This window comes from Myotis myotis, unplaced genomic scaffold (assembly GCF_014108235.1).
Source record: "Myotis myotis isolate mMyoMyo1 unplaced genomic scaffold, mMyoMyo1.p scaffold_m19_p_9, whole genome shotgun sequence".
NCBI lineage: Eukaryota > Metazoa > Chordata > Mammalia > Chiroptera > Vespertilionidae > Myotis > Myotis myotis.
In genome coordinates, this window is record NW_023416401.1 from 28,823,419 (window position 1) to 28,849,170 (window position 25,752).

At 46.6% G+C, this 25,752-nt stretch overlaps 1 protein-coding gene and 1 non-coding gene across 3 annotated transcripts in view; one reads left to right on the forward strand and one right to left on the reverse strand.

Moving 5' to 3' along the window:
• The window catches only part of PODXL2 (podocalyxin like 2), a 29,275-nt gene extending 4,291 nt beyond the window's left edge, over window positions 1-24,984 (reverse strand). The window contains exons 1-5 of one of the 2 annotated variants that reach the window (XM_036323497.1): window positions 24,824-24,984; window positions 20,250-20,528; window positions 6,917-7,701; window positions 6,091-6,165; window positions 184-340 (exon numbers count right to left, since the gene is read on the reverse strand). In XM_036323497.1, coding sequence (XP_036179390.1) covers window positions 184-340; window positions 6,091-6,165; window positions 6,917-7,701; window positions 20,250-20,397 — 1,165 coding nt within the window. In that variant the 5' untranslated portion in view covers window positions 20,398-20,528; window positions 24,824-24,984. Of the gene's footprint in view, window positions 1-183; window positions 341-6,090; window positions 6,166-6,916; window positions 7,702-20,249; window positions 20,529-24,343; window positions 24,499-24,823 lie in introns of those variants that run through there. The other variant, XM_036323496.1, reaches the window with a different exon arrangement.
• Window positions 15,967-16,073, forward strand: LOC118663965. Its single transcript, XR_004970245.1, has one exon. It is a non-coding gene; the product is annotated as a U6 spliceosomal RNA (small nuclear RNA).
• Window positions 24,985-25,752: the final 768 nt, after the last annotated feature.

Genomic DNA, 25,752 nt, shown 5'->3' on the forward strand with positions numbered 1-25,752 from the left:
ATCCTAAAAGCTCACCCCACGTCCAAAAGCCCTGGCTGCACTTTCTCACAGCTCTGCGGGGGAGCTCCCGTGGCCTTGGGAAACCTCTGCTGGGTTTGGCCTGCCCCCCCACTGCCTTCTTGGACCCTCTCCCCAAACATACCAACGCCCCCCCCTCTTGTGGGTGCCCCTCCCCCCGCTCACCCTGCTCGCCCACCAAGGTCATTAGAAGGTGCTGCTCCTTCTCACTGGGCTTGCTCAGGGAGATGTGCCAGTCCCCGTGGTGGCCGCTACCGTGCCGGGGTAGCACCTCCTCCACCAGAGCCAGGAACTGCAGTCCCCAGTGCTGCCGAAACACCTCCTACAGGGGCAGAAAGAGAGCCTATGCTCAGTGAGGGAGACAGCTCTAAATACCCCTGCCTGAGACCCAGCCTCACTCCAACCTCCGCCCATCAGCCAAACGCTGGGAAAGGCCATCTGGCTATTTCAGAGGGGGCTGATCTGGACCACTGGAAAGGCTGTGAGCTTTGCCATCTAGAGGACTGTGGGTGTGTTGCCTACAGGCATCCAGGTGCTCCTTCCCACCTTGGCTTTGCACCATGAGGAGGGTGTGGGGCCTATCCAGGGATACCCCCGCAGTTAAGCTGGGGGTACAGATAGGCCCACATATGATGACAAGTCCAGGAAGTGAGTGTGTAGCACGCGAAGGAGTATGGAAGACTGCTCATGGTGAGTCCGTGTTCAAATGTATAGTGTAAGGAATAAATATTTTGGGGTGCAGGGATAAGAAAAACAACAAGATATTTTCAACCATACAGCCACCAAAGATCAGGAGGTGAGGTGGGAAGCAGTCTAACTGTGCTCATCTCTCTTCTGTCATTGTAGAGATACAGCATACAGTTGGGGAATCAAGAAAGATGTCTGAGTACTCTAATGCTGGCGGTGGTGGCCAGAAGAACTAAGCAGAGGTGGTTAAAATGGTAATCCCCCACTCCCAAAAAAGCAGGACTGGGAGCAAGAGGAGGGATGTAAGGAGACTTCTTTCTCATCTGACACTCTCTTGTACTGATCAGATTGTCTTGGGGGGGGGGGGGATATATATATTCCTGGCACTGAGCAGGTATTCAGTGAGTGGCAGGAGCTCAGGCTGGGGCTGGAGACCAGGACCCTGCCTCTGGCTCCCAGCCTGCCATTGTCCCTGCCTAGCCCCATGTGGGATGAGACCCTCCTTTGGCCCTGTGACTGCTACCCACTCCCCGCATCCCTAAGCCCTAGCTCCTCTCCCTCCTATACCTGGGAAGTCAACTATCCCCTACTTCTGGAGTCCAAAATTCCCTGCCAGAGACACCCCTGTCAGCTGCTCAGCTCTCTCTTGAGCGCCCTTCTGTGAAGCTGCAAGCCAGGGCTGCCGTAAGGCACAGGCATCTCACCAGGCCACCCCTCTGGGACCGCTGACACTCCTATTCTCCTTTCTGTTAGAGCCCAAACTAATGAGCCTTCCCTGGACGTCATGTCAACCTGAAGGCCACTAGGATGGCAAGTGCCAGGTTCAGGCTCAAGCTTTGGCACTCACTGGCCTAACAGAAATCCAACTCAGTTTTGAATTTGGAAGAAGATTGGTACCTGGAGATAGCCAAATGCAGCTAGAAAGTCCCAGTTCCTGAAATGGTTCTTAACATCTTCGTGTGTGTGTGTGTGTGTGTGTGTGTGTGTGTGTGTGTGTGTGTGTGTGTGTAGGGAAGGGGTGCAAGCTCACACCTGCCTGAGCAGGTACACAGAATGCACTGTGTCCAAGCAGCCCCACTGCTTGCAAAAAAAACCCCACCCTCCTGTCACAGGTAGTGCCTCCCCCATGCAGTAGCCCTGTGCTTCACCACGTGTGCATGCCCCACATTTCCTCGGGTCCAGCTGTCTGCCTGGCTGGATCATCATCGTAAGCCCAGGCTGTTAGGACCAAAGCCCACATTTTCAGATGGGGAAACTGAAGCTCAGAGAGGTGCAGTATTTTGCTAACGGTCATGGAACTGACAAATGGCAGAACCAGGATTTGAACCCAGATGATTTAGATTCCAAAGCCAGGGCTTTTCTCCCAGGCCACCGACACTTAGTTCCTACTTACAGAATCAATGGTATGAGTCTATATACAGTCATCAGACTCTCCCAGGAGTGATACTGTGAGTCTGTGGGCTCCAGCCAGGCAATCCATCAAGCTGTATACTTAAGATTTGTGTGCCTTTCTGGACGTATGTTGTAAGTCATTAGAACCTTTCTTAAGTGCAGTGCACTCAGAGGTATAAACTGTCTTCTCTGCTAACTCCTGGGCAGATGAGCCTCACAAATCACACAGTTTCTCCCACTGTAGGGGCTCCAGCTCCACTGGTATGGTTCTTATGACAAACAGGAAGGGACATCTCATTATTCATCAGAACATTTTGACTTTTGGCAAGATGACAGACAGAACTGATGAAAGCTCTGCTCTACCACCTTGCTACAAACACATAGAAATACTGGACAAAATACAACAAAACAATGAAGATGTTCTAAAAGCATGCCCAACTTCAAGCTCAAAGGAGGCAAAAACAAATGGAACTTGAAGCCAGGAGAGTAAGCTGACACTAAATCCACAGTAATTCTAGGACCCAGATATTGGATCCAGCAGTTGGGGACCTGACTTCCAATGCTCACATGGAGACAGGAAATGTGCTCCTGGCCCAGGCAGGGTGGGGAATTAGAGCAGAGTACCAGGACAGAGCCTCAAAGAGCAGCCCTTTCAGTAAAATGGGGACTCAAAAAATTTTCCACTCACCTGGAGGAGCTATAAAGGGTATGCCTGTGTCCATGGGTAGGAGAAATAATGTTACATAAAATCACTTAAAAACCCAGGCTTGCACTTCACCTGGGAGTGGAGTCTCAACTTGTAGTCTTTTGTGGTATAGAAATTTAAGCCAATAAATAAATTTAAAATTATTCTAAAACTATTAGAACTCCTGAAGGTTCCCTGAAGTCCCTCTGTAGAAGTTCTTTCACAGCCTGGGGTTAAAATGAGATCACAATAAATTATGATCCATATGAGGGAATAAGGTATAAATGCAACAAACAGGAGAACTGACAGGTCAAGATGTGGTGTCACTAAATATAAAAGAGATAATAAAATAAGTATGTTTAAAATAATTAAAGAAGTGAAGGAATAGAAACCATAATGAAAGAAGAGAACAAAATTTAAAAAAGAAAGAGACTTGGAATCAAATAGAAATTCTAAAAATATAAAATAGTTATCTATATTAATGACTCAATGGGTAGGTCAAACAGAAGATTAGATACAACTGAGGAGAGCTACTAATTTGAAAGCTAGAGCTAGAAAATCACCCAGAATGCATCAGAGAGATTTTAAAGACATGGAAAACATGAAAGTGTATTAAAAGACATTGTAGCCCTGGCCTATTTGGCTCAGTGGATAGAGTGTCAGCCTGCAGACTGAAGGGTCCCGGGTTTGATTCCAGCGAAGGGCACATGCCTGGGTTGCAGGCTCGATCCCCAGTACGGGGCGTGCAGGAGGCAGCCAGCCAATCAATGATTCTCTTTCATCATTGATGTTTCTATCTCTCTCTCCCTCTCCCTTCTTCTCTGAAATTAAAAAAAAAAAATTATTAAAAAAATAATAAAAGACAAAGTAGATGGGAAAATAAGGCCCTAAACCTTTAAGAAGAATGAGAAAGAAATGGGAATTTGGCAATATCTAACAAACTGCATATGGAATCTCATTTCTAAGAATTTACTCTGAATATACATTCCAACCACGCAAAAAATACACACATACACACACATTATTCACTGCAACATTGGAAGTAATTGCAGAATATTGCCCATAAAAGGAAATTTGATGAATAAACTGTTGTATACAAACATAATGGAGTTATTATTCAGTTGTAAAAAATGATTAAGAATGGTCTCTATAAACAATAAGTGCTGGCGAGGATGTGGATAAAAAGCAACCCTAGCCGAAACCGGTTTGGCTCAGTGGGTAGAGCGTCAGCCTGTGGACTGAAGGGTCCCGGGTTTGATTCCGGTCGGGGGCATGTGCCTGGGTTGCGGGCACATCCCCAGTGGGAGATGTGCAGGAGGCAGCTGATCGATGTTTCTCTCTCATTGATGTTTCTGACTCTCTTTCTCTCTCCCTTCCTCTCTGTAAAAAAATCAATAAAATATATTTTTTAAAAAAGCAACCCTAGTCCACTGCTTGTGGAAATGCAGACTGGAGCAGCCACTATGGAAAACAAGTGTGGAGTCTCCTCAAAAAATTAAAAATGGAACTGCCATTTGACCCAGTGATCCCACTTAGAATATATTCCTAAGAATCCCAAAACACCAATCAGGAAGAACATATGCACCCCTATGTTCATAGCAATGCTATTTACAATAGCTAAGATCTGGAAACAGCCGAAGTGCCTATCATTAGATGAATGGATAAGAAAGCTGTGGTACATTTATACGATGAAATACTATGCAGCTGTAAAAAAGAAAGATCTACTCTTTGAGACAGCATGGAGAAACCTAGAGATGATTTTGCTAAGTGAAATAAACCAGACAGAGAAATACAAATATCACATGATCTCACTTATATGTGGAATCTAATGAACACAATAAAATAGGACCAGAGGCTTGAAATCATGGAACAGACTGGCGAATCTCAGAGGGAAGGGAGAAGGAGAAGCTGGAAGAGTTTAATCAAAGAACTTATATGCATATATGCATTGCCCATGGACACAGATAGTGGGGCAGGAACCAGGAAGTGGGGGGCAAGGGGGAAGAAAGGGGGAAACATCTGTAATACTCTCAATAATAAAGGCTTTGCCCTAGCTGGTTTAGCTCAGTGGATAGAGCCTCGGCCTGTGGACAGAAAGGTCCCGAGTTCGATTCCAGTGAAGGACACATGCCCAGGTTGTGGGCTCGATCCCCAGTAGGGGGCGTGCAGAAGGCAACCAATCAATGATTCTCATCATTGATATTTCTATCTCTCTCTCCCTCTCCCTTCCTCTCTGAAATCAATAAAAATATAATTTAAAAAAATAAATATTTTTTAAAAAGAATGATCTCTATAATGGTCATAAAGTGGTTTCCAGACTATATTGTTAAAGGGGAAAAATGCAAGAGTATTGCTAAGGACTAGCGGTGTCACCCTCAAATTCATATGTTGAAGTCCTAACTTCCAGTATGTCCTAATGTGGCTGTATTTGGAGACAGGTCCCTTAAAGAGGTAACTAAGTTGAAATGAGGTCATTAGGGAGGGCCCTAATCCAATGACTAGTGTTCTTACAAGAGGAGAAGATGAGGACACAGATATGAGCAGGGGAAGCACCATGTGAGGACACTGATCTACAAGCCAAGGAGAGAGGGCTCAGGAGACACCAGGCACAACTATGAAAGGGGCTCACATTGTAAACAAGGGAGTAAAATATATGCATGCACATATGTTTCTAATACTGAGCCACCCAGCCTTCTCCCCACCCTGGCTCCCAGAACACTGGCAACCAGCCCCTTATACTCCCAGTAGAAAAGAAGTCCCCTTTTCAAAGGACCTAATCACCTAGGAGGAAGGACCTAATGATGTTGGGATTAGAAATTTTCAAAAGAAATGACCCGGTCAGACCACCCTCCTGAGAAGCCATAGTTAAGAAACTCCATCACCACGCCCAAAGCTTCCAGCCAGCTTCCTGGTGGCAAACACCGCCAGACATTTGAAGAGAGTATGCATGTGGAAATCTGAGACTGAAACAAAGAAATCAGGAAAGCAACCTATCAGGAAGAAAAGATTTTAAAAAATGATTTCCACATCCTCAGAGAGATAAGATATTGCATGCATGAGCAAAACTATTCCTTTAAATTAAAATCGGAGGGGGCAAGAACAAAAGAGCCCTTAGAAATTTGAAAACACAAAAGCACTGTTTTCTTGGATGTTGGTTCATCCCCTGGGTGAAGCTAGCCCCCCTCTGACTTAAGAGCTAAGCCTTCTACCCCATCCACTGCCCATTCCCCAGTGCCTGCCCACTGCCTCCACTCTGCCCGCCTGCCTCCAATCTCAGCCTGCGGTCCTCAGCCTAGCTCAGCACTCACACAGTCTATGTTCTCTGTCATGTTCAGAATGATGTAATTTTTCCCAGCCAGATTGCTCCAGTCTTTGCAGACCACCTGTACAATGAAACAGAAAGAAGAGTAACAGTTACAAAGGTATAAGGAAAGGCATCCAGAGAGAGCCTGGGTAGAAACTCTGAGAAGCTTGGAGGTGAAGGCCAGGTATAGGTCTGTGATAGCTAGGTGGGAGCTGACAGCCTCTGCAAGGTGACATGCCCAGGATCCAACCCAAGTTCACAAACCCATATGTCTTCAGGGAGCAAGTGAGAGGAGGTAGCCAGGAGTGACACAAAGGAAGAGGAATCTGTGCCCAAGGGGCCAGACTACAGAGAGCTTGCCCCAGCTAGGAACAAACTTTGTTTTTAATGCTCTGTAGGCCAGATGCATAGGCTAAAAACTCAGGACCCCTTTCCTTTCCTTCTGGTGTTGGAGGGCGTGCACGCAGGGCAGGGATGATGAGGGGAGGAGCAGAGGGTGACTGTGCATGTGATGGTGGGTATGGAAATGGCTGGAGAGAATGCAGGTCAAGCACAAGCTCTCGCCACTGTCATAAGCAGTGTGGAAGCTAAGAGTAGCAGCAGTAGCATCTGAACAAGTAAAAACCAGGCCAAGGCAGCAGGCTCTTCCAAAGCTTCCACTTTGCACCTAAGTGTGGTGCGGACACCCACTGTTGAACCATGAGGTGTGCACCCCCAGCAGTTCTGCTGAGACTCTGCCTGGTTCAAGGCCCTCCATGCTCAGCCTGGCAGACCTCCCACCGCAGTGCAGCCCCAGAATAGCCAGTGGCCTGCATGTGCCTCCACGTTACCTGCGTAGAATCCCAGGGGATTCTGGATTGAGCTTCGGCAGCCTGCCTTTCCTGGGGCTGCTGGCTGAGGTCTTCTTGTCCCAAGGTAGCAGAGGACGGTGTCAGTTCCATGTCTTGGGAGGCCAGGGGGACAGTGGCTGAGGCTCCAGGGTAAAGGGGGTCTTCATCTGGGGTCTCAGCCCCACTTGGGGCTTCTGCTTGAGGGAATGAGGCCAAGGACAGCACCTCCCCTTGCTTGCCAGCCAACACAGTTATTCCCATGGTAGCCTCCTCAGTTGCCTCCTGCGGAGCCTCAAAATCTACCTCACGCCCTGCAGCTGGCAGTGTTGTGTCCCCTGCCTCCTGGTTGGTGAAGTCCTGACCCCCTAGGGTCACTGTACTTGGGGTGACTGAGGGTGGTGACAGTCTTGGCTCCATGCTGCTCCCTACCTCCACACCTGAGGAGGCCTGGTCCCCAGAATCTTCATGCTTGTGTTTGGGGGCCAGAGGAGTCTGGCTGCTGCTGGTGGGAGAAAAGTCGTGGACCTGAGTTTGGGCTTCTTCTTGGGCTCTGTTCACAGGCAGCAGTTCTTCCTTCTCCTCCTCCTCTTCTTCTTTCTCTATATCCTCCTTCTCCTCCTCTTTCTCCTCGTCCTCTTCCTCTTCCTCCTCTCCAGGAGCCATATGCCAAGGTGGCTCTACCAGGTTCATCTTAGGCAAGGGAGGGGGGAGGCTCGATGCCTCTTGGCCCTGGCTGCTGTCTTCTATAGGACCTGCCTTCTCAGTCAAGTCTGGGAAACCATAATCTAAGGACAGAGATGGAAAATTCATTCACTGGTTTTATTATTCATTGATTTGTTCAGTATTTGCTGAGCAGATGATATAAAAGAACCATGAGACCCTCGGGAGGACAGTGGGAGGTCGCACTATTGGTTATATCAGAAAAGACTGGGAAATATACCTGGGTAAGGGGAAGGGGCAGACTGCAGGGGAAACAGAGGCCAGGCTGGCCCTCATTTCCTTCATGATAATAAAAATGACATAAATCTGACACACAAATTCCATGAATATAGAAATGTATAAAGTAGAAAGTTTATATGATTATACCCCTCAGAGATATAGCCCTTATTAACAGTTTGATGGATATCTTCTCTATTGTTTTTATAATTTGCTTGTTTTTCCTCATCTTGGGATTTCACCAAGGACACCCCATTAGAAAAGGTTCCCTGTATGAGGTGTAAGGACCCTCTGATCACAGGAACAGATGAGACCCACAGATTATGACCATTGTTCCTAAACTGTGCTCTTATTCTATAACCCAGGCCTTGACTAGGAGATGAAAAAGATGCAAGGAGAGCTAGCGAGAGGCCAAGGGCCTCTACATCTTCTGTAAGTCCTGGGGAAAATCCAATCAGGGCACAAGCCTAGGTTGAAGGTTATTCCCAGTGGAACACATATGGAAGGACACTCATCGATGTTTCTCTCTCACATCAATATTTCTCTCTCTAAAAATCAAAGAACATATCTTCAGGTAAGTATTTTTTTTTAATTAAATCTTTATTGTTCAGATTATTACATTTGTTCCTCTTTTTTCCCCCCATAACTCCCCTCCTCCCAGTTCCCGCCCCACCCTCCGCCCTCACTCCCCACCCACTGTCCTCATCCATAGGTGCACGATTTTTGTCCAGTCTCTTCCCGCATCTCCCACACCCCTTTCCCCCCCAAGAATAGTCAGTCCATTCCCTTTCTATGTCCCTGATTCTATTATAATCACCAGTTCATTCTGTTCATCAGATTATTTATTCACTTGATTCTTAGATTCACTTGTTGATAGATGCATGTTTGTTGTTCATAATTTGTATCTTTACCTTTTTCTTCTTCCTCCTCTTCTTAAAGGATACCTTTCAGCATTTCATATAATCCTGGTTTGGTGGTGATGAACTCCTTTAGCTTTTCCTTATCTGTGAAGCTCTTTATCTGACCTTCAATTCTGAATGATAGCTTTGCTGGATAAAGTAATCTTGGTTGTAGGTTCTTGGTATTCATCACTTTGAATATTTCTTGCCACTCCCTTCTGGTCTGCAAAGTTTCTGTTGAGAAATCAGCTGACAGTCTTATGGGTATTCCCTTGTAGGTAACTGAGTTTCTTTCTCTTGCTGTTTTTAAGATTCTCTCTTTATCTTTTGCTCTTGGCATTTTAATTATGATGTGTCTTGGTGTGGTCCTCTTTGGATTCCTTTTGTTTGGGGTTCTCCGCACTTCTTGGACCTGTAAGTCCATTTCTTTCACCAGGTGGGGGAAGTTTTCTGCCATTATTTCTTCAAATAGGTTTTCAATATCTTGCTCTCTCTCATCTTCTGGCACCCCTATAATTCTGATGTTGGCACGCTTGAAGCTGTCCCAGAGGCTCCTTACACTATGCTCGCATTTTTGGATTCTTTTTTCATTTTGCTTTTCCGGTTGGGTGTTTTTTGCTTCCTCGCATTTCAAATCATTGACTTGATTCTTGCGCTCCTCTGGTCTGCTGTCGGGAGTCTGTATAATATTCGTTATTTCAGTCCATGTATGCTTAATTTCTAGTTGGTTCCCCAACATAACATCGAGAGTCTCATTAGTTTTCTTGTAGATCTCATTAAGTTTATCGGCGGCTTCTAAACAGTTCTTGAGAGACCTTAAAAGTGTGGTTCTGAACTCTACATCTTCCATTGACAATTTTGTCCTGTTTCTTTGTCTCCGCATTTTGTTATGCTTTCTTGGTGCACCCCCTAGTGGTCTTTGTGCGCAGTCTTGTAGTTAAGCCTTGATTGTTGTAGCTAATACCAGGGAGGGTTTGACCTCCAGGCCAAGTGGCTGTGAGAATCAGCTGTGTCTGCAGTGAGAGAACTTCTGTCCTCTAGGGAGGTGCTAATCTAGCCTTTGCCTGAGGCTATCCGGCAAATGCCTCTGTGCAGGGCTTGGGCGGGGCGGGTCGAACAGGATCAACAGGGTGGGCCAGAGAGAGCAGTTATGGCGGCTCTCAGTCCTGTCCCCAGGGACTCTGCCTCTCTGAGTCCCAGCAACCGCAAACCTCGGAGAGAAAGCTGCACTCGCTCTGACCGAAGCCAGACAGTCCCGCTTCTCCCGTTTGAGTCTGGGTCCCTAGACTCGCCCGTATCTGGAGCTCAGAGTCTGCGACTCCCTCCCGATTGAAAACGCCAACCGCGCCCTCCGCCGCCAGCCTGCTCCGCGCCCTCCGCACCTCAGAATTTGACTTCAGCACTGCGCCTCCTCTGAGTGTCAGTATGCGTTTCTCTTTCCTCCTATTTGTAGGACTTCCACTCAGCCAGCGTTCTTCAGGTAAGTATTGATAAAATATATACACTGAAGTATTTATGGGTAAAGGAATATCATGTCTCCAACTTACTGTCAAATTGTTTAGAAAAATTCTATGTCTATATGTCTACATATAGATATACAGCATAAAGCAATGTTAACAATAGGGGAACCTAAGTGAAAGGTATATAGGAATTATTCTTGTAAGTTTTCTGTAAATTGAAAATTTTAGAAGAGGGAGAGGGGAGAGAGAGGAAGGGAAGGAAGGAGGAAGGAAGGGAGAGATAGAGATAGAGATAGAGACAGAGATAGAGATAGAGATATATATCATTTTAACTGGTTAGTGAATGTGCTGGAACCACCAGGAGAGAAGAGAGCAGGTCATCCTGGACTAAGAGCTCAGAACACTCCAGGAGAAAGGAACACAGTTGCCATGACAGAGAACAAGCCTGGTGGACAGGGAAGAATGCTTGTCCCACTCAGGTGTCCAAGGCAGGGAGACCAGGCTTCCAGGGACTTGCAACACTGAGTAAGGAGCAGAAGCCTTAGCTGTCATTTTGGAGGGGAATAAAGGAGTAAATTGGCAATTGAAGAAGAGAAAAAAAGAAGTGAGGTGGATGAGGAAAAGGAGAGAGCCAGAGATACGGCGAGAAAAGAAAGGGAGAGGAGAGGAGGGCAGCAACAAGGGTGAGGAGGAGGGAGGGGGGAATGGGTCTCCTTTCCAGGTAAGGTGGGCCACTCCAAGTCCTCTAGTCTCCTCGTGCAGTGATGGGCTGTGAACTTCCTTCCTTCGGTGACGCGCCAGCGCTGTGAAGCTGCAGTTCTTCTGGTGGCCATCATTGGAAACTACACCTTCTGTAAGTCCTGGGGAAAATCAGGCTCTCCATCCCAGATACAGGGTATCAGACAGGGGCCCTACAAGATCCAAGGGCCCATTGCCCTCCTCTTACAGGTGAGGAAACGAGAGCTTGGGGAGTAGAGGATACTTTCTCTAAGCTTTGAAGCTAAATTTGGCACATTGTAAAGCTGTAAAACTCAGGCTCATATGTAGTCAAAGCCAGTCTTTCAAGACACCTCCTACCTCCTGGTCAGGCGACCAGGAGGTAGGAGGTGTCTTGAAAGACTGGCTTTGCAGCCCTAAGACTTCTCTTCAGATGCTGAGAAGAGCAAATTGACAGCAGTAACATTACCTCCCCCAGTTCATCTGCCCCTCTGGTCACAGCCAATCTCTTTAAAGCTGTGCTTGAATCACCAGATTGGGTGAAATGTGAGAGCCAAGGTCAAGCTTCAGAGTTTTGCAGGCAGGGATTGGAATTCTGGGTGACTGGCCTCTAGCCTCTGCACACCCAGCCTCTGAGACAGGAGGCTAAGATGAAATGACATAATGAATGCAAAAACACCTGTCCCATGGAAGGTACCTTTTTCTCCCCAAGGCAATCTCTAAAAGTCTCACTATATGTCTTGCACTCCTCTAAGCTTTCCACACAATCCAGCTCCAGTAGATATCATCTGTGGTCAACCTGTTATTATAATGGGACTACCAGGGTTCTTGGGGTCTAACATTAGGAGGGATTTGGGAGGCTATCTGATTGCCTCAGCCCTCTGGCAGGTGCCTAGGAAGTCTAGAAAAGGTGGGTTCACAATCCTCTTCAAAAACACATCTTGGCCTCCTTAGAGAGGAACTGCTGCTGTTGGCTTTTTTTTTCTCTCACCCTAATTTCCTTAAACCTTAAGCCCATTTCTGTTTTATCTACTAAGTGAGGATCACCTAGGAAGTAACTCCCTCAGGAAAAACACACACATACATATGTCTTAGTTGCCCTAATTTAGCCTTCTTTCCCTGGGGCTAAACAACCATCAATAATCATTCCTTATTTGCAACCCTTCCTATTAATATTTTTCTTCTCTTGTGAAAACTCTGGATTCGCCACAGTTTTAACAGTCGTTATACAAAATCAACAGAGTAGTTACAAAACTAATATATGCTGAATGAATTTTGTTGAAACTAAACAAGATCCACTAACTAGAGCAGTGGTTCTCAACCTTCTGGCCCTTTAAATACAGTTCCTCATGCTGTGACCCAACCATAAAATTATTTTCGTTGCCACTTCATAACTGTAATGTTGCTACTGTTATGAATCGTAATGTAAATATCGGATATGCAGGATGGTCTTAGGCGACCCCTGTGAAAGGGTCGTTTGACTGCCAAAGGGGTCGCGACCCACAGGTTGAGAACCGCTGAACTAGAGGCTAATTGATACACAATGTAAAATAAGGTTCTTGACAGAGTAACATCATTCATCACAGCACTTAAGCCACATTCTCCCCAGCGATGTGATCGGTGGCTCAGAGGCCTCTAGGGGTCACTATGATGAAGCTCCAGGTCTCTTGACAACTTGGATTCTTTTCTTTTTCCCTTTGAATCTCACTATAGTACTGGCTTTTGTTCTCTAAATCGATCATGTTGCATTTTCTCTCTCTTATATTTATTTCATCAGGTTTTTTGTTTGTTTGTTTTTTTGTTTTTGTTTTTTTAGTCCAGGACATGCTTTCATTTATTTTAGAGAGCGAGGGAAGAAGAAACACCCATCCATCGCTTGCCTCCCGGACACACCGAATGCACTGTATGCACCTCCACCGGGATCAAACATGAAATCCAGGCAAGTGCTCTGACCAGGAATGGAACCTACAACCTCTCTGTCCACAGGAAAACTCCCAACCAATGAAGCCACACTGGCCAGGGCTCATCACAGTTTCGAGGTCTTGTTCCCCAGCTTATCAAGGCCACACTGGACTTTATTTCTTCCATCCAAGAAAGCCATATTTCATGGATGACCTTTTGTATCTGCTTAAATATTAATGAACTGATTCCTCTGTTTAAGACATGGAATTAAAATAGGCATCAGGGCCAGTGGCCTTGAAAATCACTTTAAATATCCCTTTAGATTAATGTTGAATCACTGAAAATTGTCCCCTGAGTGCAACACTCAAGCCAGTTAACTGAACGCTAATATAAAAATACTCACAAAACTCAAAATAGATTTGTATAAAACAAAGATACAAAGGAAGACGCTTTCAGTATAATTAAAAACTACCTCAACCACAATAGTCATGAAAGAAGCGTAAACTAAACAAGATGATAAATTTTTTTGGCCTACCAACATACAAAATATATATATGCCATTTTTTAATCAGTGCTGACTTGAACAGAAATCAGTCTACATTTTTGGAGGAGGGTGGCAATATGAATGAAAAGTTTTAAAAACACACATTCTGAACCCACAATCTCACTTCTAGAAGTACACCCTAAGGCTGACACCCTAAGTGTCAGCAAACTGCGGCTCGGCAAACTGCGGCTCACGAGCCACATGCGGCTCTTTGGCCCCTTGAGTGTGGCTCTTCCACAAAATGCCGACTTCTGTGCCTGGGCCACGAAGTTTCAATCGCACTGTACATGCGCGCCCACACGTGGTATTTTGTGGAAGAGCCACACTCAAGGGACCAAAGAGCCTCATGTGGCTTGTGAGCCGCAGTTTGCCAACCACGGTCCTAAGGAAACAATTAAGGATGTTCATAACAATTTGGTTTTAAGACTTCCCATAAAAAAAAAAAAAAGAATTTCCATCATGGCACAGTTCACACAACAAAGACTGGAACCAACCAGTCTCACACAGCAGGGGGTAGACTGAGAAATGGAAGCCCATCACTCTTGAGATCAGCCTTACAGATGAGGTTGGAAAGCTGAGTTCGCTGGCTTGGAAAGATGTTGGTAACTGAAACAGCAAGATCTGTACGCTATAATAACAATTTTTTGTAAAAGTATATTTTATGTATTTCCCATATGGGAAAAGTTCAGAAAGATACACATGTTTACATTTGTTAACTCTGAGTGATGGGATTATAGGTGGTTTTTATTTTCTCCTTTTAACTTGTTTACCTTTTCTAACTTTCATATAATGATACTCATTACTAGCATAAAACAAAAATACAGATTTTATTTATTTATTTATTTATTTATTTATTTATTTATTTATTTATTTTTGCTGCCTAGGTGAAGTGCTTCTGTCAGCTGGTCCTCCTCTTAGTAAACATGCTTGATGTATGGGAAGTGACTCAGAAGGCTAAATCATTCTATAGCAGACATAATCTCAACAAGGATTCATTGTATAGAATGAATGTCTAGGTCCCAGCAGACAACTGCTTTGATGATCTGCTTTCTATAAAATTCATTATAGGCAACAGTAATTCAAAGTAGCCTCATGAGTGATTTCATATAGAGAAGGAATAGCAGATCTTGAAGTAGAAATCTCTCTCAGATTTGAGATTCAGCTCTGCCACTTATTACCTGTGTAATTTAGTGCCACTTTTACACCTCTCTAAGCCAGTTTCCTTATCTATAAAACAGCGATACTAACCATGCCTGCTTTTACAAATTTCATCTGGTTGCAGTGAGGTAAAAAAGTATGTGAAAATACTTTATAAAATATAAATACTTTATGAATGTTCTTTCCTCAAATGCAATGTGGTTTATGCCCAACCATCATTCCACCCCCCTCTTTTGATTAATGGCACTCCAATTCTCCCCTCTTCTAAGTCCAGAAGTAGAGGGCCCCAAGACCCACTATGAGCCAGTGAGAGACCTCTGTCCCCATGGCCTTAGGACTGGTGGGAGATGGGCTCATGACTCCAACCAAACTAATGAGCTTCCCCCCTCTGTTATTTTTCCAAAAGTGATGGAAAGGCAAATTTTGCTTCTGCTGGGGCTGTTACATAAAAGAAGAATGAAATTGCAGGTACTAGGGGCTCTTGAAGCCACCACACAGGAACAGCCTGCCTAAGAATGAAGCCCGAAGGGGAAGCACGGTGGAGCAAGGCAGGCTCTGACTCAGGTTCAACCCCAGGACCCCACCTGCAGTTACTGAGCCAGGAAACACCTGTGTGCCTGTTTGAGTAGGCTTTCTAAAACTTGCCAAGCCCAAAGAGTTATCTCTTCTTGTAGAACACCAGCTTGTTCACTGGGGAAATTAAAACTGCTTGCAGAGAATTTTATTAAGGAGTTTAGATAATGAAAGAAGTGGAGGGTGACAATAGGGACACCTAAGTCTTGAGATAAATAAGTAACCTGGGGAAATATTCTTTTTTTTGAAAATATATATTTTTATTTATTTTAGAGAGGAAGGGAGAGGGAGAGAGAGAGAGAGAAACATCAGTGATGAGAATCATTGATTGGCTGCCTCTAGCACACCCACAACTGGTGATCGAGCCAGAAATCAGGGCATGTGTCCTGATGGTGAATCGAACTGAGACCTCCTGGTTCATGGGTTGATGCTCAACCACTGAGTGACACTGGCCAGGCAAAATATCCTTAATCATTAACCATTCTGCATGAGTTAATTGATCTGGCTTTATGTTGGCTTGATGGTAAAGTGGCAAATTTACATATCTTTTTCCCTACTTTGTTGAAACTACTTTTTTTCAATTGAAATGTCAGAGAATCATAATATTTTAAATCTACAAAAGACTTCAATCTATCATTCGCATGGTCTCACAGATAAAGAGACTGAAGCCAAGATTAGAAAAGGAACCCACTCATCATCAGTCAAGCAGAAACTCCACCAGCTGTTTTTGCCATTGGACCCCTGCCCCACCCCCAGGATCACTGCTACAGAAGGGGAAGGAAGGCACCAGCTCTAGTTCTAGGCATAACAAACTAGAATGAGATGTACAATAATACAGGTAATAATAACATGTACTGGTACAGGCTCACCTTGGCAGCACATATACTAAAATTGGAAAGATTCAGAGACAATTAGCATGGCTCCTGTGCAAAGATGACACAAAAATTTGTGAAGCATTCTATATATTTTTTTCCAATTAAAAAAATGTACTGGTTTCCTAACTAACACATCCCATCCATGTGCTCCTGTGGCAAGAACCCAGGTCCACAGGTACCACTGCTCAGGAAAAACTGATTATAGACTCAGCTCTGCTGTACACAAGTATGTGCCCTTGGGCAAAGCTCTCACTGTGGGCAAGCAGACTAATCCAAAGATGAGCAATGAGGGAGCCTGGACAAAACGCCTCTCCTCCTCCACCTGCTCTATACCTCTTGCCCATTGCCCTTGGAGGGCACTTGTGTCCCCACCTCACAGTTCTTCAGGTATGTACAGCAGAGATAAGAAAACAGACCTATGCCCTGACCTGTTTGGCTCAGTGGATGGAGCGTCGGCCTGCGGACTCAAGGGTCCCAGGTTCGATTCAAGTCAGGGGCATGTACCTTGGTTGCGGGCACATCCCCAGTAGGGGGTGTGCAGGAGGCAGCTGATGGATATTTCTCTCTCATCGGTGTTTCTAACTCTCTATCCCTCTCCCTTCCTCTCTGTAAGAAGTCAATAAAAAATATTTTTTAAAAAAGAAAACAGACCTGTGTTGTGGACCTGGCATGAGCAGAGTGTGTGCGAAGTGCCCATTACATGGCTTGTGTTCAATGAATGACAGGCATTTTTATTATAATGACACCTAGAGAATCGAATGGGGGGAGGGGGTGGAGGGAGAGAGAGAGAGAGGGAGAGAGAGAGAGAGAGAGAGAGAGAGAGAGATGAAAGGGGGGGAACAAAGCAAGGAGGGGTGTGAAGCAAATCGCAGTTCATCGAAATCAGGACCTTACGCTGTGATCCTGAGGAAGGTCTAAGTGCATAACTACTGCTTTCTCAACCAGCCTCTCTGAATGACTGCTTGTCTTAGACTGGTATCGCAATAGTTTGAACAAAAGAAAAAGCCCAAAGAAAGACCAAGTACATATAATTGTCTGGTACCAGGTAAAAGTGGAATTTCTCTTCAGTGATGAGAGGATAGACTTATCAATGAATACTGCTGCAGCAATAGGTTATATACATGGGAAAAATGAATGAGATCTCTATCTCATGCCACATGCAAAAATAAATTACAGTTAGAATATTAAAAAATCAGGCCCCCAAAATATATAAGAAATAAAGATGCATATATTTCAGGGAGGGAAATGCTTTTCTAAACATAAAGCAAAGAAAAACACACAAAAACATTTCAAAAGAAAGACTATTGCCTGGCAGGTGTGACTCAGTGGTTGAGTGTCGACCTATGTGTCAAGAGGTCACTGGTTCGATTCCAGTCCCGACACATGTCTGGGTTGCAATCTTGATGCCTGGTGAGGAGTGTGCAGGAGGCAGCTGATTGATATTTCTATCTCCCTCTCCCTCTCAAAATCAATGAAAACATGTTTTTAAAAATTAAATGAGAAAAGAAAGATTATTTGAAGCTTATAAAAATTAAATGTAGATATATCAAAAATTACTATAGTAAAGGTAATTGACAAACCAGAAAAATGTTTTCTCTATATGTCAGAGAAATGATTAGTATCCTTTTTATGAAAACTAGAGGCCTGGTGCACAAACTTGTGCACGTGTGGGGTCCCTCAGCCTGGCTGGCGATCAGGGCCAATGGGGGGTTGGGAGTCTGGCTGGCCACTAGAGGTTGGCCGGCCACAGGAGGTTGGCCGGCCATGGGAGGTTGGCTGTGGGAGTGCACTGACCACCAGGGGGCAGTTCCTGCATTGAGTGTCTGCCCTCTGGTGGTCAGTGCGCATCATGGCAACCGGTCGACCGGTCGTTCGGTCACTTAGGCTTTTATATATATAGATGTGTACAGTGATAAAGCCTCAGTAGAAAAAAATGAAAAAGTAATAATAATAATAGTTAATATTTACAGAAGACTTATAATATGCCAAGCACTGTAGTAAGCACTTTAAATGTATTATTGCATTTAAATCTTACAACCCTATGATATGAGTATTATCCCCATTTCCAGATGATAAAACAGACTTAGGTTGTTACCTCCCAAAAATCATATAGCTGTTCAATGGCAGTGCTGGAACTGTGGAATCTGCCTAACTCTAATGCCTGTTCTCTTAATTACACTATGCTTCAAATTAAATAGGAGAACTATAAATGGACAGAATATATATATATCATATATAGAGAATACATAGAATATGCATACCTATAATATGTGTGTGTGTGAATATATACACATATAAGTTAGAATTTACAAGTAATCAAAAGCCATTATAATTTTGCCTATCAAATTGACAAAGAGTTCTAAATGACAAAATTCAGTAGAGGGAAGGATTAAAAAAACTGGCATTCATTATGTCTGGTGGGTATGCAAATTGGAACCATCTTTCTAGAAGGTGATTTTGAAATATTTAACAAAAGCTGTGGAAAGATTCGTATCCTTTGTGTCAGACAGATCCAGTCTCCACCCTTTCTACCCTGCCTTCACCCAGGAAGACTGACCTAGTGGATTACATCAACAGGCCATGCTTTGTTTCCTGACCTGACTCTTGGGCAGAAGAGAAAGGAGAATTATGGGCAGGAGATAGGAGGAGGGAAGTCGAGTACTTATTCTCCTGGTACCTCCCCTGTCTGGCCACCTTCCCCTACCACTGTCTGTCCCTTGAAGGTTCATTTCATCATTCCCTGCTTTTGTCCCTTTGGGTATAGGGCACTGATGGCTCTATAGCCTTGTATTCCTCTGTGGTCACCTGTTCCCTACCTATACCTTTGTAAATTCACTGCTCTGTAAGTAAACCCTCCTTGTATTATCTTAGTTTGATTCTGTCTTAAGTTTCTGATTGGGATGCTGACTGACAACCTTTAGACCCAGAAATTTTGTTTTAGAAATTTATCTAAACAAATAATCAGAAAAGTACAAAAACATATGAGGCTATTTATAGCAGCATAAAAACTAAAAACTACCTACATATTCAACAATAGAGAACTGGTTTCATACATATGATGAGCCCCATGATGAAATACTATGTAGTTATTAAGAATCAGGTTATAAAAGAATATTAATGATGCAGAAATTCATTTCTGAAATATTTTTTTTAAAATATATTTTATTGATTTTTTACAGACAGGAAGGGAGAGGGATAGAGAGTTAGAAACATCGATGAGAGAGAAACATCGATCAGCTGCCTCCTGCACACCCCCCACTGGGGATGTGCCTGCAACCAAGGTACATGCCCTTGACTGGAATCGAACCCGGGACCCTTGAGTCCGCAGGCCGACGCTCTATCCACTGAGCCAAACCGGTCAGGGCCATTTCTGAAATATTTTAAGTGAAGATATTATGTCCACTATGATTCCATTTTTGTACATAAAAGTGACTAGAAGGATGCACTCCAAACTCTTAATAGTAATTATCTTTTAGTTGTGAGATCAGGATTTTATATTTGTACTGTTTCTGTATTTTCATATTTTCTACAATTTTCATATATTGTTTTTGTAATTAGAGCTAAATTCTGTAACCCCCATGTGCATGCACTCATGCACACACACACAGATTTGACAGTCTGGCATTTAAAATGGGCTCCTGCTGGCCAAGGACACGTGCACAGCTGCTGTAGCTAGAAGCATGGAAGCTCTGTTGCATCTGTAATCAGCCATGGTGCATGCATTCCTGCTGAGCCCAGGTCCCACATTTCTATTGGTCATGCTCTGTAAGTCCAGAAACCAGCTCTGGTCCATGACTGAGGGCAAGACAATTAGAACACCTTGAGGGGGCCAGAGAGACTTAAGGCAGGACATGGCATGTGTGGACTTCTGGGAACCTTCAACAGAGACAATACAGCACAGTACAGAAAAACAAACAATCCCAGGCCTTGGAAAGACCTCAGCTTGAATCATGACTTGACAATCTGAACAGCTGCATGACCTTAAGCATGCTTTTAACTTTTCTAAGCTTCAGTTTTCTCATGTGTAAACTGGGGGTAATATTATGAGCACAGAATACAGGCTCACTAAATAGCAGTGAATATTAAAGAGAAAAGGGCCTCCTGAGCCTATAAGACGTTCAGAATCCCAGAGACTTGGCTCTGATGCACAGAGAAAGCTGGTGGAGAGAGAGAAGGGATATGATTTGAGCAAGGAAATGGTCCTTTGGCATTTTGCCAAGAGTGGCTCCTTCCCAGCTGCAATCAGCACACACTGTTAAGAAGAGCTACCTGCAGTGGGTCCCAGGTCCAGACTAGAGTCATTCAGCTCCTCCTCCTCTTCCCAGAAGTACTGTGGTGGCTGCAGAATGCGGGACTCTTCACTCTCTTCGCTGGGGAAGCCTGACCCAGGGGCTCCCAGGCCAGCTCCCAGTCCCATGGCCTCACTGGGCTCCTCTGAGTCCAGCGGCTCCAGGCCAGTGGGCAACAGGAGGTCCAGCAGGGAGGTGGAGGTGAGGCCCTCTGGGCCAGGTTCATCAGACCCGGCTGCACACGTGCCCAGGGACACCCCTGCACAAACACAAAAGCCCGATGGTTATGAGAGGCCAGAGAGGACAGGCTGCTGTGGGGTTAAGACATGTCTCCACAACAAAGAACCTGAAGGCGGGGTGGGGCTTTGGGGGACAGTCCTAAGACCCAGGGACTGCGAGGGGATTCTGAGATGCCATTCTCATTAAAAAAATTTTTTAAACATATTTACTGATTTCAGAGAGGAAGGGAGAGGGAGGGAGATAGAAACATCAATGATGAGAATCATTGATCAACTGCCTCCTGCACGCCCCCTACTGGGGATTGAGGCCGCAACCCGGGCATGTGCCCTGACAGGTAATCAAACTGACCACCTGGTTCATAGATCGATGCTCAACCACTGAGCAACACTGGCCGGGCACTTCAGCTTTTTTAGAAAAGTGCAAACTGATTTTTTAAATTCTTGGAATTTTTAAAAATATTTTTTTTATTGATTTCAGAGAGGAAGGGAGAGGGAGAGAGATAGAAACATCAATGATGAGAATCATTGAGCTGCTGCCTCCTACATGTCCCCCACGGGGGATTGAGCTCTGACCTCCTGGTTCATAGGTCGACCCTCAACCACTGAGCCATGCCAGCCGAGCAAGAATTCTTGGAATTTTACCTTTTACAAAATAACTGGAGGATCAAACACACCTTGCCTCTTCAAAATCCAAGAACTGTCTCTCTCAGAGCTGAACTGTGGTGTGGTGGCAGAGAAGTCACTGCCCCTGGGCCTTGGGCAGGTTCCAGCACAGCTTGGATCTTAAGAAAACTGTGTCTATCCTCTTGAGGAAAGTCTGACCAGCAGTCCTGTTGATTTCCCATCTCTCGGGATAATATCCTTTTTAGTCAGTGAAGCTCTCTGTGCAGAGGACTATGGTCTGAGGAAGTCACTGGGTCTATTCCCTACCACTTCTATGACAGGTGATTCCTCCATTCTCTGAACCCCACTCCTTTACCAGTCAAGCAGAGAAGCCACCATCTTTCTCTACTTCTTCTCCCTTCCCCATCCTTATCTTCCTTTCCCAACAACCTGGCAGGAATTAACAGATATTTTGATAACCTTACTGAAAGCTGTGTGTAAAAAAAAGAATCTAGTTTTTCATTCTTTCTCCAATAAACAGTTCCATGTTCTTGAAGTTATTTTTCCCTATAATTATTTTTTTAATAGACCTTGATGTTTTCAACAGCTTTGGCAATGAGTAATTATTTAGGTAATTAAGGTTACTTATTTTCAAACTTGCCCATCAAAATAGTAGCTGAGACTTATCCATTCTCTGTATAAGTACTTTCACACTTAACTAATTGGCCTTAATTGAGAGCCCACCTGATTTAAAATTTCAGGATTACACTCTTTGTAATTTTTTTTCTCTAACACCTATAATTTTCTGTTACTTCATCACTGCCAATAGAGGAAGGGAGAGAGAAAGAAGGGGCATGCCATAGCGGTTCTCAACCTGTGGGTCGCGACCCCTGAAAAATACATCCTGCATATCAGATATTTACATTACGATTCATAACAGTAGCAAAATTACAGTTATGAAGTAGCAACGAAAATAATTTTATGGTTGGGGGGTCACCACAACATGAGGAACTGTATTAAAGGGTCGTGGCATCAGGAAGGTTGAGAACCACTGAGAGGATCAGCCTCAAATAATGAAAATCACTCCAAAAAACAGGCAAATGAGTGAAAACAAAACAAAACACAAGGCCTAGTAATCCCATGTCTTATCTCCCCTGCAATCTGCTCCTGATGCAGACATCCTTTTCTGATTTTCACCATCAGCTCCATCCTCTTAATCAGCAGCTCTGTAGTCCAGATCTCCCTAAGCCCTTGCCAGACACCAGTCCTGGAGCTGCCCGGCAGTATCTGTTACACAGCCCTCACACCCGTGAGTGTCAGCTACAGCAGAAACTGTCTAGCACTGTCACCCTGCCACATACATACTTACACTCACTCATGTGTGTCTGTGTCAGAAAAACAACGCTACAGGGTTTTGTAGGGTTTCTACACAAAGGTGTGTAAGAAAGAGACATACTGTTAGACTCACACGTGTAACCCATACATGGAGATAATATGTGTGTCATGAGGAATGTGTATGGGAGGGAGGAGAAGGGGAAATAATAGAAGGGAGAAAAGTCGCCCACAGTAATCCACGGCTAGCCATGTAAGGGTCCAGGCAGTTACAGTTGGGCATGGCCAGTTCTGCTGTGGCTGTCACAAAAAGAACTAGTGAACTAATCAATTTTAACTTATTTGTTGAATCTCACCTTTTTCAAAGAGGATTTAAGATTTGCAAGGATGGAGGTAAGTGTATGTGTGTGTGTGTCTGAAACACTTGTGGACATTTTTTCTGTGCACACCACTTAGGTCCTTACCCATCCCTACTGACCCCTGCTGAACCGGCCTTCCTGAGACATGCTCAGCATGGCCCCTCTCCCCTCCCAGGCGGCTTTCTTGGGATTCTGTCACTATGGCCCATGGTAACGGCACATCTCATTGCCACCAGCAAGCAAAGGCTGCTCCTCCCCTCAGGAAGAGCCCCTTCACCAGTCTCTCCTCCACTCACACACATCACACAACGTGCCGGCCTTGGTGGGTTAACTATGGGAAGTGCTTCCTAGCCAGTGTCCCATGCACGCGGCTGCATATAAGCACGTCACACCCCTGTGTGTCGTGGGAAATGGAGTCACTCCAGGCTATCTGATCCAGGAGCGCATATCCACATCCACATCCACGCACACACTCAGCCCAGTGCTCTTCTCCACCAACACCAGTTACCCATCAGACCTTAATATATGCTCATGCCATCTCTCCCCCTCGCTCTGTCAGCCACGTGGAGAGGCTGTTTAGCCACGTCCTGAGATGACCTACTCTTGCAGACAGCCCTTCTCCCTACTCCTACCCCCGTTCTGTGTTGGTGGCCTGTCTCATAGGCTGTCACATACTTTGTGCCCCCCCTCCCCCAGCACACACCTAAACCCCCAGTCTGCCACTCGGCTGTTCTCAGACTGCCTCTTGCTCACAGGCACATCCACTGCACAGCTGCCCCCACCCCGACCCTTTCATCGCCCACATACATGCCAGTGCCCTTGAGTAACTGAGTGGGAGCCATCTCAGAGGGGCTCTCACATCCCTGCTGTCCGCTGCGCGGGAGCTATCCAGCACTGTCACTGTCACACGCAGGGACCTGCTGGGGCCGCCGCGCCTCTTCTTTGTCGGCTCGGAATAAAGTAAGTTGTCCTGCACAGCCTGGGAGCCGCATGCACGACGACACACCCTCCTCCGGCCCAGCGCCACCCGCACGTAAACACGCCCCCGCTGCCGCAGCAGCGGTCTGGAGAGGCGCGCTGCAGCCCCCCTCGCGGCCGCAGACACTCCCCCCCCCCCCCCGCCCCGCTCGCTGTCGCGGCCCCAGGGGACCTTCAAATGCTGTCTCCCGTTCCCGGGAGGCTGTCGCAGAGGCCGGCGGGCCCGGTCGTCCTCCTCCCCGCCCCGGGCCGGCCCCGAGCGCCCCTCGTCCGGCGCCGCAGGGAGCGTGCTCAGGCGCTGCGACTCTCGGGCTCTCTCGTTGATGTGCATGTGTGGGTGTGGCGCTCGCGTGGAACCACACACACCGCAGGCACACGCGGTCGCCCCACGCCCCCCGCTCCCCGCGAGCGCGTGTGGCGGGAGGACGGCGCCACAGCCCCGCCAGATCGCGCTCCCGCCCCGCGCCGGTCCTTTGTTGGCGGCCGGGAGCTGTCCAGCACCGCGGCCCGCCGCCAGCCCGCCCGGCCCCGCCGCCGCCCGCCCGCCGCCGGCGCGCACTCACCCCCGGCCAGCAGCAGGAGGAGCGGCCGCAGCCACGGCGGCAGCGGGGCAGCCCGCAGCAGCCGGCCCATGGTGCAGCCGTCGCCGCCCGCAGCAGCAGCGGCGCGGCGCCTCGGCCTGCGTCAGGGGCCGAGCTCCGGCGGCGGCTGCGGTGGTGGCGGCGGCTGCGGTGGTGGCGGCTGCGGCGCGCGCCCGCCCCATTGGACCGGGCGGCCGTCACTCACCCTCGGCCCCGCCCCGTCGCGTGCCGCGGGCGCGCCTCCGCGGAGATGAGGAGGGGGCGCGGGTGGCCCCCTCCGCCGCCTCCGCTATGCGGATTAACCAATCAGCGCTGCCGAGGCCTGGAGGAGGCGGGACCGCCACCGTGAGGCCTGGAATTCGGGGCCTCACACCTCGCACAGGACCCCAGGTCGCCTGTCCAGCCCCCGTGATGGAGGTGAGCGCCAGAGCCACCCAGTCACCCATCCCCTGGAAACAGTACCTGCGCACCCAGGAGGCAGGCAGTGATCGCCGGCACCAAATGAGATTGCTCAGAGGACTGGGAGTGACCACCAGCGCTGTCACCGTGGAGTGTTGCCAATTGTGCATCACGAGGTTGCACTGCAGCTCCAAGAGGAGTGGGGTTAGGAAAGGCTTCTCGGGGGCATCTGAGCAGGGAGCCATGAAAGCCCTGGTGAGGGAAAGACAGACAAAGGCCGTGGGCCAGGAGGGAGCGGAGAACCCACCTGGATCCAGGCTTGTGCACATCCTTACTTCCCATTGGCTCGGAGTCCTTGGGTGAACTTCTTCGCACCTCTGGGCCCCAGTCGCCTCATTTTTTAAAGCGGGCTTTGAGTTATTAGGGCAATATTTCTCTTTTTTCCCACACTTATAAGAAAGTTTATTTAGAAAGTCACAGAAATAGAAGTGATCCGTGGAAGAAAGGGGCTCAGGAAACAAGTTACAGCGGCAAAAGAAGGGCGCTTGGAGCTTAGGAGAGAGACAAGGAAAAGGGCCTGGGGGAAGGAGGCGGGGAAAGGCGAGGGTGCACTCCATTGAGAGAGTCGCTAGGGCAGTGTTTCTCAACTTTTAAGTGTTTTGTCCCTGTGGCAACTAAAGTTCATTCATGTGCTGCGCACCAGGTAGGGAACAAAACAGTCACACCCCCATCCTCACAGTTTAGTGAAGAAGACAAGGGAAAATCAACACCACACAACTGGTCCCATGATTACAACTGTAGTGAGGTCTGTCAAGAGGAGAAGGAGCAACTAGACAGCATAGAACAGAGGGTTTGCCTATATAAGAAGTATGTGTCTGTCATTTTACTTTTTATCCAGTCCCAGAGGTTGTGTGTCTGTCCCCCAACTCCCTCACCCCACACTTGGCTTTCTCCTGCCTTCCTAATCTACACCAATGGGTTTCAGGTAACCC